Source organism: Anomaloglossus baeobatrachus, chromosome 8 (assembly GCF_048569485.1).
Source record: "Anomaloglossus baeobatrachus isolate aAnoBae1 chromosome 8, aAnoBae1.hap1, whole genome shotgun sequence".
In the NCBI taxonomy this organism is placed as follows: domain Eukaryota; kingdom Metazoa; phylum Chordata; class Amphibia; order Anura; family Aromobatidae; genus Anomaloglossus; species Anomaloglossus baeobatrachus.
Window position 1 is genome coordinate 183,550,132 of NC_134360.1, and position 15,981 is coordinate 183,566,112.

A 15,981-nucleotide genomic window follows, 5' to 3' on the forward strand; every position below is an offset into this window, starting at 1 on the left:
CTGTCACCAGATTTGGGGCCTATTAGCTGCGGCCACCACCAGTGGGCTCCTATGTACAGCAGTCTAACACGCTGTATATAAGAGCCCAGGCCGCTGTGTAGAACGTAAAAAATACTTTATAATACTCGCCTAAACAGTCGGTACGGTGCAGATGGGTCAGATGGGTGTCTCTGTTCTCCAGGTACGGCACCTCCTCTTTTGGCCATCTTTGTCCTTCTTCTGATGCTAGTGTGGATAACGCGTCTGATGTCAGCCACGATAGCCGGCAGTGAGGTTCTGCGCATGCGCACTACAATACATTGATCTGCCCTGCTCAGGGCAGATCAAAGTGCGCCTGTGCAGAACCTCAATACCGGCGAGTGTGGATGACGTAGGACGCTTCATCCACATTAGCTTCAGAAGACGGAGGACAAAGATGGCCAAAAGAAGAGGCACCGGTACCGAAGAACGGAGACGCCCATCTGACCCATCTGCACTGCACCGACCGTTTAGGTAAGTATTCTAAAAGTGTGTTTACATTCTACACAGTGGCCTGGGCTCTTATATACAGCATGTTAGAATCCTGTATATAAGAGCCTGGTGGTGGTGGCTGCAGCTTATAGGCCCCAAAACTGGTGAGTGGTTCCCTTTAATGCATACACTGTTACATGTTACTGATGGCTAATGGGTGGAAAAATAAATGATGGAACTTTTATGGTGATAAAAGGCATTTTATTTGCCATGTTACCTTGTAATATGTGCTACAAGACAGATTAAAGCGACTATGTATCTTGAATATGTTAGGAAAGATCATCAATGGAGGGTCATGAAATATGACCCCAGCATTCACTTGACGTAAAGGGCTCCATATTAAGTGGGCTCCTAATTCAACAGTGGACCAAAGCCTGGCTCACTGGTCTAAAGATGGGTAAAGAAGAATTTGTGCTTTAAAAACCTCTTACTTGCTATCGGGTCTGTGAAGACAATAAGCCAAGGGTCCAGCTCCGTCATAAATGGGCAGTAAAGCAACACGTGTATTATAACACGTATTGTTGGACTTCACAGAACGTTGCAGCCCAGATTGTCATAGATCTATCGTCTACAACCTGTCACTCTCCAGATGTGAAACTAAGGCTAGTTTCACACTTGCGTTGAACGGTATCCGTTGCATTGCGCTGTGTGACGGATGCAACGGATGTGTTGCATATAGTGGCACAATGGAGCCGAGCGGGGAAGTGTCGGGCACCCTGCACACGTGGCCAGGGTAAATATCGGGTAAAGCACTTTGCTTGGTTACCCGATATTTACCTTGGTTACGGGTGCAGGGAGCCAGAGAGAGCATGCGCAGTGAAATCCTAAGGATTCCGCTGCTCAAAAAAACGTTACATGCTGCGTTTCTCCCGCTGGGCGTAAGCAACGCAGCGTCGCCCAGCGGAAGCAACGCAGGTCCTTTTGGCACAATCCGTCATTCATACAAGTCTATGGGAAACAGCGGAATCCGTTAACGGATTCCGCTATTTTCCAAAAGGGCGGATTGTGACGGAAGGAAAACGCAAGTGTGAAAGTAGCCTTAGATGCTGCCAAACATAAAACTGTGGAGTGTCGGGGTATGCTGAGACTTGCAGTTTCATAATTGGGGAAGCATATGCTTGTCCGTCCTTGTATCCGCTGTGTGACACCTGAGTGGTGAATTTCTATTAGGGAACTATTTGCATTGCAGCACGGTGCCTTACTTCTGCAGTGCTGGATCTCATCATATAGTCTTTCTCACATCAAGCTGTATTATTGCACGATATCTGTGAAGCCTAAGTCACTGAATTTGTGAAATAGCCCTGTCGTCACGTCTCATGTCTGCACTGGCTGAGACGCTTGTGATGCCTCCTCCAGTTGGCAGGAGACACTTAGCATATTTTCTCGGCGTATCTTTACCTTCTGACTCTTTGTGGTTGATCTTGTGCTTTATTATAAAGACTGTTCAGTTTTGTGCAGCTGTAATATTGTCATTCTGTCTCCAGCCTCAGGGGTTTGGCTCTCCCAGCGTGTATCATGCGGTCATCGTCATCTTTCTTGAATTCTTTGCTTGGGGTTTACTCACTGCTCCGACCTTGGTGGTAAGTTCTGTTTAATCATTGTACATTTGTCTCCATGTATCAACTGTTTCAGAGAAAAGCAGGCCATGCCGCCCATTGGATTCTAAACTGATTGATGGGCATATTTCACAGTCCATTTATGGACTACCATGAAATACACCCATCTGATCCCAGGATAAAGGGTTACAGTTTGTTTTGTAGACTCTACATAAAGGGCTATTGGCTTTGAGTTTGGTTGCTCAGGGGTTAAGCTGCATAAGGGCATTGACCAATATTGGAGAGATTAGCTAATAATTATCCAGTAAAGCATCTAGTTAGGAAGTAACGGTGTTACATGTCACAATTGTCTTATTTCTGTCTTGCAAATGTGTTTATTCTGATAGTGGACCCATGCGCTTGTAATGCAGGGCTTCAGATGGCAACCTAGTATTTCCAAATGGCAAAAAGATTTCTTCAATTTTGTTGCTTTTTACAACTAGCCAGACCATCAAATTCCCTGCACCTTCCATCCGTTGTGCTACTTTCCAGCCATGTCTTTTGGAAGACCAGCCGAATGTGCCCCATTGCTGCCCGCCGTGTAAGAGCATCTGTGGTTGTGATTAGTGATGAGCGAGCTTGCTAGTTACTCGATCGAGCATCGGTGTTTAAAAATGCTTGAGTTTCCGGTTGCTTTCCATTACACTAGAGTTGCGCCTGAGAACCCTGATGCTCTATAGAGTAATGATCATGCTCGCTAATCACTTCTTGATACATTTTGCCAAGACCTGGATCTCAGTGTAACTACATACTTTTCATTTTATAAGACGCACTGAATTATAAGACATTCTCCAAATTTAGGGGGGAAAAAAAAAAATATGGGGTCCTTTTTATAATTCGGTGATGTCTTATCAGAGGGGGCACAACAGCGGTGGTGGAGCGGAATTGCAGGAGGCACGGACAGTGGTGGAGAAGGGTCATGCTGCAGGCGGTGCAGCGGGTGTGCCAGATGCTCGCTGTGGGCACTGTGAGGCGGGAGGAGTATCCAGAAGCTGTCAGCAGTGTAGGCTTCAAAGAAATGGTGCCCGGAGTTGGTGTGTGCCAATGGAGCTCTCAGCTCAATGACAAGCAGAGATCTCCTCTGCGCACTCGCCACCTCTGAGCACTATTTTCCTTAAGCCCACTGCAGGGAATCAATGGGCCGGAGGTGGTGCGTGCGCAGATGAGATCTTAAGCCAAGAGCTCAATTTGCTCATGTGCTGACTCCGGACACCATTATTTGAAGCCCACACCGCCATAATTTTCAGAATGTTGGCCCCTGCTTCATTGTCCGCGCCACCATGCCCGCGCAGGCCACCGTGCCGGGCCTGCACCACCGTGCCCGACGCTACGCTAACTGCATCATCTCCCCTGCCTCCTGTGATCTCTCTCCACCAACCCCAGTAAGCTACATTCGATTTTGAGACTAAAATTTTAATTGGGTTCCTAAATGTTTTTTGGGGGGCCTGTTAGGCTTTTTTTTCTTTTGTCTTGAGCACTGTAGTGTGATTTTTGGCCATGTGTATTGCTGCTGCACACTCCTCTGTCTATGGATGTTGCTTCGGATCCCTAGTAGGCTCATATCCTGCTGCTGCGGGGCAGTAGCTGAGTGAATTCCTACCTCCTATCTTTTCGGTTCTGCGTAGATTAGTATACATTGCCCTCGCATGTAGCTTACATTGCCCTAGCATGTAGCTATTAAAGAGGTTGTACCTAATAAAATAAAACCTTGGTGTCTGCCAAAAAACGACAACTCGTCTCTTCAATGGAGACTGTAAAGTGAGCTGCAGCAATACATTCAGCCTGCAGACAGGTTTTCGGAATAAGATGGCCGTCTTGTTCTAATTCTGTATAACTCATTTCAGTAGTTATATTTTTATAATGTAGATTCAGGATCCTGTACAGGGCAGCGGCCACACAATGTTGTTTCCCATCAGTGTGTATGTAAGGGTATGTGCGCACGTTGCTTTTTACCTGCTTTTTACCTGCTTTTTTGCTGCTTTTTCTTCTGCGCTGTTTAATGCCAAAATGGATGTGTTCTTCTATTCAAGCAAAGTCTATGGGAATTTGGGTTTCTTGTTCACACTGTTGTTCAAAATGCTGCCTTTTTTGTGGCAGAACTTTGGTCAAAAACTCAGCTTTGCAGTGCAAAACCCAAATGGCAAAAACAATTGACATGTTGCTTCTTTGAAAAGCTGAGTTTTTGACCAAATTTCTGCCACAAAAAGGCAGCATTTTGAACAACATAGTGTGAACAAGAAACCCAAATTCCCATAGACTTTGCTTGAATAGAAGAACACATCCATTTTGGCATTAAACAGCGCAGAAGAAAAAGCAGCAAAAAAGCAGGTAAAAAGCAGGTAAAAAGCAACGTGCGCACATACCCTAATAGTCTGTGCAATTAGTGACTTTCTGTGGTTGCTGGAGAGCAGATGCTCGAAAACCACAAGATGATTCCCAGCCTCTTCCTGTAATAATGCTAGCAATGTGACGTGTGCATAGCCGGCTCTGTACATTAACACCGTTTGTCTGTGACCTGTACAGGTTTTACACGAGACCTTCCCAAAGCACACGTTTCTTATGAATGGACTCATCCAGGGAGTAAAGGTAATGTGAACGCGCCTCTGGCACTTGTCATCTCGGTGCTGTCCATTTCCTCTTGTTGAATAATATATGAATAAACTGAAAATTGAGTGATATTTCTCAGTGGATCAGTGCACTGTAGAGTTCCCACAAAAGATGCTTCGGAATAATTTTCTTGGCCGTGCCAATAGATTAGTCAAAGCTGAATGAATCCGAATATAATATGGCTCCATGTGTCGGCTATACAGTATATTGCAAAAGTGGGCACACCCCTCACATTTTTTAAACTATTTTATTATATCTTTTCATGGGACAACACTGTAGATATGACACTTTGATACAATGTAAAAGTAGTCAGTGTACAGCTTGTATAACAGTGTAAACTTGGTGTGCCTTCTAAATAACACATCACACAGCCATTAATGTCCAAACTGCTGGCAACAAAAGTGAGTACACCCCTAAGTGAGAGTGGTCAAATTGTGTCCTCTAAGTGTCAATATTTTGTATGGCCACTATTATTTTCTAGCACTGCCTTAACTCTTTTGGGCATGGAGTTCACTAAAGTTTCACAGGAGGCGCTGGAATCCTCTTCCACACTCCGTGACGACATCACAGAACTGGTGGATGTTAGAGACCTTGTGCTCCTCCACCTTCAGTTTGAGCAGGCCTCACAGATACTCAATAAGGTTTAGGTCTGGAGACCTGCTTGGCTAGTCGAGCACCTTTACCCTTAGTTTCTTTAGCAAGGCACTGATAGTCTTGGAGATGTTTGGGTCGTTATGTTGGAGTACTGCCCTGCGGCCCAGTTTCTGAAAGTACAGAGCGATCAAGCTTGGCTTCAGTATGTTACAGTACATGTTGCATTCATAGTTCCCTTAATGAACTGTAGCTTCCCACAGCCATCAGCGTGCAGCCCCAAACCATGACACTCCACCACCATGCTTGACTGTAGGCAAAACACACTTGTCTTTGCACTCCTCACCTGGTTGCCGCCACACACAGCTGACACATCTGAACCAAATAAGTTTATCTTGGTCACATTAGGCCACAGGACATGCTTCCAGCAATCCATGTCCTTAGTCTGTTTGCTTCAGCTTCCTTATGTATCCTCTTTGGAGAGGCTTCCTTCTGGCATAACAGCCATGCAGACCCAATTTGGTGCAGTGTGCGGCGTATGGTCTGAGCACTGACAGGCTGATTCCCCCCACCTCTATTACCTCTGTAGCAATGCTGGCAACACTCATACGTCTATTTTGAAAAGACGACCTCTAGATATGATGCTGAGTACGTGACCTTTGGTTGAGGGCACATGAAATTTACACTTATACAAGCTGTACACTGGCTACTTTACATTGAATCAGAATGTCATATGTGCAATTTTGTCACATGAAAAGATATTAAAGTTACAAAATTGTGAGGCGTGTACTCACATTTGTGATATACTGTATATCTAGAGAACAGGACTGGCTTCTGTTTGTTTGAACCCTGAACTTTGGCGTATATTTCTTCCATTTTTATGATTGGTCAGGTTTACGTTTTCTTTTAAGGTGAATTGTTACATCCCAGACACATCTGAGTTGTATGTGATTTTTCTATCAGACTGGATTCAGCCCAGAGATTCTCAGATTTTTTCACACGTCCGTGAAAGTCACAGATTCAAGAACGAGATGGGTGAAACTCGGAGCAGGTCCCATCCTGAGCCAATGTTGAGGGTCAGAGTAGGATGTACTCAGTGGTCAGTGCTCCCTGATAATAATCGGGCAGTGTACTGGCATTATAATGCAACCCTGAAGTTACGTTATAAAAGTTACTACTAATGTGTTTCCATCTGCTTCTTTCAGGGGTTATTGTCCTTTCTCAGTGCTCCTTTGATAGGGGCGCTCTCTGATGTTTGGGGGAGGAAGTCTTTTTTGCTGCTAACTGTGTTTTTCACATGTGCTCCTATACCACTGATGAAGATTAGTCCCTGGTATGTAGTGACTGTTCTGTGTACTTGTCAGTCTGTCTATATGTAGACCTCTATGGAGCATTATATTTGTCTTTTTCTTATTTTAGGTGGTACTTTGCAGTCATTTCTGTATCTGGTGTATTCGCGGTTACCTTCTCTGTGGTATTTGCTTATGTGGCGGATATAACGCAGGAGCATGAGAGAAGCATGGCATACGGACTGGTATGTAAACTCTAGATCTTTAAAGGGTATATCTGGGAATTTAACAAACAAAAAAAAATGTGCCTAAGCACGATCGGGCAGGTAGTTGCTACCTACAGCGCACAGTTCCATTCTGTGCCGACACGGAGCAGCCACAGACCACTCCTGCCGGTGATCAATGGCTTTGTCAACAGAGCGGAGGCTTCTTTTCTGCTTTGCTCTGTAGACTGGGCCTGTTAGTTATCCCCTCCCTCTGTTAGAATTAGCATAAGTATTATGCAAACGATTCACTTTGTTGCAGGACCTGTGTGAGGTCATACCCATGTGACCAGAAGGTGTGGGGCCTCAGCGAACAAAGTTGGATACCAGGTCACATGGGTATGACATCACACAGGTCCTGTGATGACTCCTGTCGCTATCATGATGTATTTCCTCTTAGAGCCAAAAGAGGGCCAGCACTCACAGGAACACTGCATTTCTGCTGAGCAGAGATGTGCAGCTCTGATCAACAGAAATGCACAAGTGATCAGACAGTGGATCCATGGAGTCCCCTAGATGGACTAATAAAATAAAAAATGTAAAATGTTTTAAAAAATAAGAAAAATAAAAAAAAATCCTAAAAGTTCAATTCCCCCCCCCCCCGCCCCCCCCCCATTTGACCCATTGAAAATACACATATTTGGTATCGTTGCATTCAGAAATGTCCGGTCTAACAAAATATAAAATCAAATAATCTGATCCGGTACACAGCGTGGCGAGAAAAAAATTCTAAACCACAAAATTCCGGGGTTTTTTTTGTCGCCACAATTTTTTTTTAAATGCAATAATAGGCAATCAAAACGTAGCATCTGCACAAAAATTGTATAAATAAAAAAAGCCAGCTCAAGATGCAAAAAATAAGCTGCCACGGAGACCCAGATCCCAAAAATGAGAATGCTAAGAGTCTCAGAAAATGGTGCCAAAGCGCATTTCCTTTTTTTTTTTTTTTTTTTTTTTAACCCCTTAGATAAAAGTAAACCTACACATGTTTGGTATCTATGAACTCGTACTGACCTCAGGCATAACACCGACACATCAGTTTTACCATATAGTGAACACTGTGAATAAAATACCCCAAAAACAATCGTGCAATTGCACTTATTTTTGCAATATCACCCCACTTGGAATTTTTTTACCGTATTCCAGTACACTATAGGGTAAATCTAATGGTTTCATTCAAAATCACTACTCGTCCTGCAAAAAATAAGCCCTCAGATGGCAAGATTGACGGAAAAGTATAAAAGTTACGGCTCTCGGAAGAAGGGGAGCGGAAAACGGAAAATTGCCTGAGAGTGAAGGGGTTAAGTGCCATTCATAGCAAAGTTTGATTTATTTTTAGCTTCACATGTGTGTATGTATGCATGTGTGTAATATATATATATATATATATATATATATATATATATATATGTATATGTATATGTGTGTGTCTGTGTCTGTACAGTATATAAAATGTATATGTATGTATATATATATACGGTGTGTGTGTGTGTGTGTGTATATATATATATATATATATATATATATATATATATATATATTAGTATGTAGGTAACATACAGAGGGCTTTATACAAAATGGTAGCGATTTTAAAATAAAAAAATAAGAATAAAATAATATATATATATTATATATAATATGCACACCGTATTTTTAGCTTTATAAGACGCACTTTTGTTCCCCCAAATTTTGGGGGAAAGTAGGGGGTGCTGCGGGCGGCAGCGTTAGATCCTGCTCCCGCTCATATAATATGCACAGCCGCTGTCCATCAGCGTGGTGCTGAAACCGCATCGCGCTGATGGGCTGGGGCAGCGGGGCATATTATATCTGCCTGTGCTCCCTTTGATCGCACATGATTCCCCCCTGTGTTAGATATGGCCCCCATACTGCTGCCCATAGTAAAATAAAGAAGGGAATTTTGTTTACTTACCGTAAATTCCTTTTCTTCTAGCTCCAATTGGGAGACCCAGACAGTGGGTGTATAGCTACTGCCCTCTGGAGGCCGCACAAAGAACTACACTTAAAAGTGTAAGGCCCCTCCCCTTCTGGCTATACACCCTCCCGTAGGAGTACAGATTCCTCAGTTTTAGTACCAAAGCAAGAAGGAGGAAAGCCAATAACAGTTTCAAAAACAAATTCAATCCGATAACATGATCGGAGAACTTAAGAAACAACATGAACAACATGTGCACCCGAAAAACGAAACCCTAAGAACAAACAGGGCGGGTGCTGGGTCTCCCAATTGGAGCTAGAAGAAAAGGAATTTACGGTAAGTAAACAAAATTCCCTTCTTCTTTTTCGCTCCTAATTGGGAGACCCAGACAGTGGGACGTCCAAAAGCAGTCCCTGGGTGGGTAAAAAGATACCACATGAACGGGCTGTCAGACAGCCTCTTCCTACAGGTGGGCCACCGCCGCCTGAAGGACCTGTCTACCTAGGCTGGCATCTGCCGAAGCGTAGGTATGCACTTGATAGTGTTTGGTAAACGTGTGCAGACTCGACCAGGTAGCCGCCTGGCACACTTGCTGAGCCGTAGCCTGATGCCGCAATGCCCAGGACGCACCCACGGCTCTGGTAGAATGGGCCTTCAGTCCAGATGGAATCGGAAGCCCAGCAGAACGGTATGTGTGAAGAATTGGTTCCTTGATCCACCGCGCCAGGGTGGATTTGGAAGCTTGCGATCCCTTATGCTGACCAGCGACTAGGACAAAGAGCGCATCAGAACGGCGTAGAGCCGCCGTGCGAGAAATGTAAATCCTGAGTGCTCTCACCAGGTCCAACAGATGTAAACCCTTTTCAAATTGGTGAACTGGATGCGGACACAAAGATGGTAAAGTGATATCCTGATTGAGATGAAAGGAAGAAACCACCTTGGGAGAAAACTCTGGAATTGGACGCAGTACTACCTTGTCTTGGTGAAACACCAGGAAGGGAGATTTGCAAGATAACGCCGCTAGCTCGGACACTCTTCGAAGAGACGTGACCGCCACAAGAAAAACTACCTTTTGTGAAAGCCGAGAAAGGGGAACCTCTTTCAAAGGCTCGAAAGGCGGCTTCTGGAGAGCAATGAGAACCTTGTTCAGATCCCAGGGTTCCAATGGCCGTCTGTAAGGAGGAACGATATGACAAACTCCTTGGAGAAAAGTGCGTACTTTAGAAAGCTGTGCCAAGCGCTTCTGAAAGAATACGGATAGCGCGGAGACTTGACCCTTAAGAGAGCTAAGCGACAAGCCTTTTTCCAACCCAGACTGCAGGAAGGAAAGAAAAGTTGGCAATGCAAATGGCCAGGGAGAAAACCCTTGAGCCACGCACCACGCTAAGAATATCTTCCACGTTCTGTGATAGATCTTAGCTGAGGATGGTTTTCTAGCCTGTCTCATTGTGGCAACAACTTCATGAGATAAACCTGAGGCCGCTAGGATCCAGGACTCAATGGCCACACAGTCAGGTTCAGGGCCGCAGAATTCAGATGGAAAAACGGCCCTTGAGACAGCAAATCTGGACGGTCTGGTAGTGTCCACGGTTGGCCTACCGTGAGATGCCACAGATCCGGGTACCACGACCTTCTTGGCCAATCTGGAGCGACGAGTATGGCTCGATGGCAGTCGGACCTGATTTTCCGGAGAACTCTGGGTAACAATGCTAGAGGTGGGAACACATAGGGGAGTCGGAATTGCGACCAATCCTGAACCAAGGCGTCTGCCGCCAGTGCTCGGTGATCGTGAGACCGTGCCATGAAAACTGGGACCTTGTTGTTGTGTCGTGACGCCATCAGATCGACGTCCGGCGTCCCCCAGCGGCAACAGATCTGCTGAAACACGTCCGGGTGAAGGGACCATTCTCCTGCGTCCATGCCCTGACGACTGAGAAAGTCTGCTTCCCAGTTTTCCACGCCTGGGATGTGAACTGCGGATATGGTGGACGCTCTGCTTTCCACCCACGTCAAAATCCGTTGGACTTCTTGAAAGGCTTGGCGACTGCGTGTTCCCCCTTGGTGGTTGATGTACGCCACCGCCGTGGAATTGTCCGACTGAATCCGAATCTGTTTGCCTTCCAGCCATTGTTGGAAGGCTCGCAGGGCAAGATAGATTGCTCTGATTTCCAGAACATTGATCTGCAGGGTGGACTCTTCCAGAGTCCACATCCCCTGAGCCCTGTGGTGGAGATACACCGCTCCCCACCCTGATAGGCTCGCATCCGTCGTGACCACTGCCCAGGACGGGGGAAGGAACGACTTTCCCTGTGACAATGAGGTGGGGAGAAGCCACCAACGCAGAGAGTCCTTGGCAGTCTGAGAGAGGGAGACAGTCCTGTCGAGGGACGTCGATTTCCCGTCCCATTGGCGTAGAATGTCCCATTGTAGAGGGCGCAGATGAAACTGCGCGAACGGGACTGCCTCCATTGCTGCTACCATCTTTCCTAGGAAATGCATGAGGCGCCTCAGTGAGTGCGACTGGCTCTGAAGGAGAGATTGCACTCCAGTCCGCAGCGAGCACTGCTTGTCCAGTGGAAGCTTCACTATCGCTGAGAGAGTATGAAACTCCATGCCAAGATAAGTCAGAGATTGGGTCGGGGTTAGATGAGACTTTGGAAAGTTGATAATCCACCCGAAACTCTGGAGAGTGTCTAGTGCCACTTTCAGACTGTGTTGGCATGCCTCTTGAGAGGGTGCCTTTATAAGCAGGTCGTCTAGATACGGGATGACCGAGTGACCCTGCGAGTGCAGTACAGCTACTACTGCTGCCATGACCTTGGTGAAGACCCGGGGGGCTGTTGCCAGACCGAAAGGTAACGCTACGAACTGCAGGTGTTCGTCGTGTATGACGAAGCGTAGGAAACGCTGATGCTCTGGTGCGATCGGCACGTGGAGATACGCATCTTTGATATCTATTGATGCTAGAAAATCTCCTTGAGACATTGAGGCTATGACGGAGCGTAGGGATTCCATCCGGAACCTCCTGACTTTTACGTGTCTGTTGAGCAACTTTAGATCCAGGACGGGCCGATACGATCCGTCCTTTTTTGGGACCACAAACAGATTGGAGTAAAAACCGTGACCTTGTTCCTGAAGAGGGACGGAGGTCACCACTCCTTCCGCTTTTAGAGCGGCCACCGCCTGCAACAGAGCATCGGCTCGGTCTGGTGGGGGAGAAGTTCTGAAGAAACGAGTTGGCGGACGAGAACTGAACTCTATCCTGTACCCGTGAGACAGAATATCCCTCACCCAACGGTCTTTGACGTGTGACAGCCAGATGTCGCCAAAGTGGGAAAGCCTCCCACCGACCGCGGGTGTGGGAATCGGAGACCTCAAGTCAGGAGGACGCCGTTTTGGCAACGGTTCCTCCGGCTGCCCTTTTTGGGCGTGACTGAGACCTCCAAGAATCTGAGCGTCTCTGGTCCTTTTGAGTCTTTTTTGACGATGCGAATTGGGACCTGCCCGGTCCTCGAAAGGACCGATAACCAGACTGACCCTTCCTCTGTTGGGGTCTGTTTTGTCTGTGTTGCGGTAAGGATGAGTCCTTACCCTTGGAGTGTTTGATGATTTCATCCAAACGCTCTCCAAACAATCGGTCACGAGAAAAAGGCAAATTGGTTAAGCACTTCTTGGAATGAGAATCTGCTTTCCAATGTCTCAACCACAGGGCCCTACGCAAAACAACGGAGTTGGCTGACGCCACTGCCGTGCGGCTTGTAGCGTCAAGAACAGCATTAATCGCGTACGACGCGAATGCCGCCATTTGCGAGGTCAATGGTGCTACCTGCGGGGCAAATGCACGTGTGACGGAGTCAACTCGCGCAAGCCCGGCTGAGATAGCTTGGAGTGCCCATACGGCTGCAAAAGAAGGCGCTAATGACGCTCCAATCGCTTCATAGATGGATTTCAGCCAGAGCTCCATCTGCCTGTCAGTGGCATCTTTAAGTGCCGCTCCATCTTCAACTGCAACCAAGGATCTAGCTGCAAGCCTGGAAATTGGAGGATCCACTTTTGGACACTGGGTCCAACCCTTGACCACCTCAGGGGGAAAAGGATAGCGTGTATCTTTAAGCCGTTTAGGAAAACGCCTTTCAGGATAAGCGTGGGGTTTCTGGATTGCGTCTCTAAAGTCAGCGTGGTCCAGAAAAGTGCTTAAAGTACGCTTAGGGTATCTGAAATGGATTCTCTCGTGCTGCGAAGCTGACTCCTCCACAAGAGGAGCTGGTGGGGAAATATTTAACATCTTATTGATGTTAAATATAAGATCATTAACTATGGCGTCACCATCTGGTGTATCTAGATTGAGAGCGGTTCCAGGATCAGAATCCTGATCAGTTACGTCCGCCTCATCACCCATAGATTCATCTCGCTGGGATCCTGACCATTGAGATGAATGTGAAGGCCCGTCATAGCGAGCCCGCTTAGGCTGCCCGGGGCCATCGTCCGAGTCAGAGTCTTCACCCTGAGGTGTATATGCCCGTCCCGGAGCTTGGAGCTGAGGGGGACCAGGGGGCAATGATTGCACAGTGTCCGTGGCCTGAAGTACAGGCCTAGCTCGCAATGTGTCAAGAATTTGTGACATAGTGAGAGACATTCTGTCAGCAAAGGCTGCAAACTCAGTGCCTGTCACCTGGACAGCATTCACAGGTGGTACACCCTGGGTCACGTCCAGCAGAGGCCCCGGCTGTGCAAGCGCCGCAGGGGCCGAGCACTGCACACAATGGGGGTCCGTGGAGCCTGCCGGTAGAAAAGTCCCACATGCGGTGCAGGAAGCATATAATGTCTGTGCTTTGGCACCCTTGCGTTTTGCGGACGACATGCTGCTGGCTCTCTGAATGTGAGAGAGTCTATAGCCAAAGGGCGACCAGCGCTATGTAATACCAAGTATTTGTAGCAACAAAATACTAAGAATACTACTGGCACAAGAGGGGTGAGCCCTGAGGGCTGCTTACCACCCGCTGAATAGCGGGTAAGAGGCGAAGAATTCCTTGTCTGGGTCTCCCCGGCTCCCCTCTGCAGCTCAGCGTGTCAGCAGGAATGGCTGCCGGCGTCTGTGGAGAGGGGCGGTCCGTGGGAGTTCCCAAACAAAAGTGCGGGAAACAGTGTCCCCTCTGTGCCGATTGTGAGGGCTGGAGTATGTAAAAACGACTCCAGCCCTCAGCGCTGATGCACTGGCCAGCGTCCCGCCCCTCTCCTGACTGGCAGGTCTGGGGGCGGGAACGAACGGGAGCAGGCCGCAAAAGCCGGGGACTCGAGTTATCAGCGCGGCCGCCGTAAAAGCGCGGGCCGCGCTGAAGTCCCCGGCGCACCACAAGTGCCAGCCGCGCCGCAGTCCCAGCGGCCGGCATGACCGATTTCTAGATGTGGCCAGCGTCCCGCCCCTCTCCTGACTGGCAGGTCCGGGGGCGGGAACAAACGGAAGCAGGCCGCAAAAGCCGGGGACTCGAGTTATCAGCGCGGCCGCCGTAAAAGCGCGGGCCGCGCTGAAGTCCCCGGCGCACCACAAGTGCCAGCCGCACCGCAGTCCCAGCGGCCGGCGCGACCGATTCCAGGAAGTGTGCCTGCTTCAGCTAAGCTGAATGAGGCCATGGCACAAGCGCCGTAGCGCTGATGTCCCCCGGCGCACTACAACACCCAGCATGCTGCGGTGTGAGCGCCTGCACGGGGACACAGAGTACCTTGAGGATGCAGGGCCATGTCCCTGATGTACTCCGCTCCATCCAGCATCTTGTCCAGGGGCTGTAGATGGAGCCCGGTCTCAGTGCCTGGAGACCAGTAAATCCCACTTCACCCAGAGCCCTGTAAAAAGGGATGGGGAAGGAATCAGCATGTGGGCTCCTGCCGCCGTACCCGCAATGGGTACCTCAACCTTACAAACACCTCCGACATACAGTGGGGTGAGAAGGGAGCATGCTGGGGACACTATATGTGTCCTCTTTTCTTCCATCCGACATAGTCAGCAGCTACTGCTGACTAAAAACAATGGAGCTATGCGTGCGTGTCTGACCTCCTTGCGCACAAAGCTAAAACTGAGGAATCTGTACTCCTACGGGAGGGTGTATAGCCAGAAGGGGAGGGGCCTTACACTTTTAAGTGTAGTTCTTTGTGCGGCCTCCAGAGGGCAGTAGCTATACACCCACTGTCTGGGTCTCCCAATTAGGAGCGAAAAAGAAAAAAGCTTTACTTACTTCCAGCGCTGATCTCCCGGTCGTCTGCTGCTGCTGCGGTCTGTGATAAGGCACGCAGAGATGATATCACTCTGCCGTGCCGATCACATGACCGGCAGCAAGAACCAGGAAGTGGAGGAGGCCGGAGCTCAACCCCACGGAGGGAGACAAAAGGGATTACAGCGCTGAGAAGATAAGGAAAGAGTGTTTTATTTTATTATGGGCAGCAGTATGGGGGGCATATCAAACACAGGGGAGATGTGCCATCTATAGTGGCCATGGGCAGCAGTATGGGGGCCATATCAAACACAGGGGAGATGTGCCATCTATAGTGGCCATGGGCAGCAGTATGGGAGCCATATCAAACACAGGGGAGGTGTGCCATCTATAGGGGCCATGGGCAGCACAGGGGGACGTGTCATTCAATATAGGGGGGGACATATCCAGATTAAGGGGGGCTAATTTTAGGATGGGGGCTATGAGGGACATATACCCTATATGATTTGTTAGACACTGGCATTATAAGATGGACCCCATTTAACATTAAAAAAAAAATAAATTCTCTTTTCCTTCACCAAATTTGGGGGTGCGTCTTATAATCAGGTGCGTCTTATAAAGCGAAAAATACGGTATATATATTAAAAAAATTATTATTATTATTATTATTATATATATAATATATATTATAAATTATTTATTTTTTTTTTCCAATTGCTATATATACATTAAATTACTTTTTTGGCTGGTTCTGTTTGGCATTTTCCTTACCCTTCCTAACCATTCATAAAGGAATATTCTCTCCCTTCCCACACCATTGGCGACCTATTCCATGTCTTGTATGTCTATTTGTACTGTTTTATATCGTCTTTTAACCACCATTAATAAAAATTATATCTTTGAATCATATTTGGGCCTTATCTCCTTTTCTCCTTTCTGATATGCCTTCCGGAGTTGGCACTACCCCCGAGGGATACTACTGTGTTA

The 15,981-nt window shown here is 47.5% G+C and overlaps 1 protein-coding gene across 1 annotated transcript in view; it reads left to right on the forward strand.

The window, feature by feature from the left end:
- SLC71A1 (solute carrier family 71 member 1) overlaps window positions 1-15,981 on the forward strand; it is an 80,598-nt gene that overhangs the window by 24,504 nt on the left and 40,113 nt on the right. The window contains exons 3-6 of the mRNA XM_075321011.1: window positions 1,995-2,090; window positions 4,629-4,691; window positions 6,509-6,636; window positions 6,723-6,837. Coding sequence (XP_075177126.1) covers window positions 1,995-2,090; window positions 4,629-4,691; window positions 6,509-6,636; window positions 6,723-6,837 — 402 coding nt within the window. The remainder of the gene's footprint in view (window positions 1-1,994; window positions 2,091-4,628; window positions 4,692-6,508; window positions 6,637-6,722; window positions 6,838-15,981) is intronic.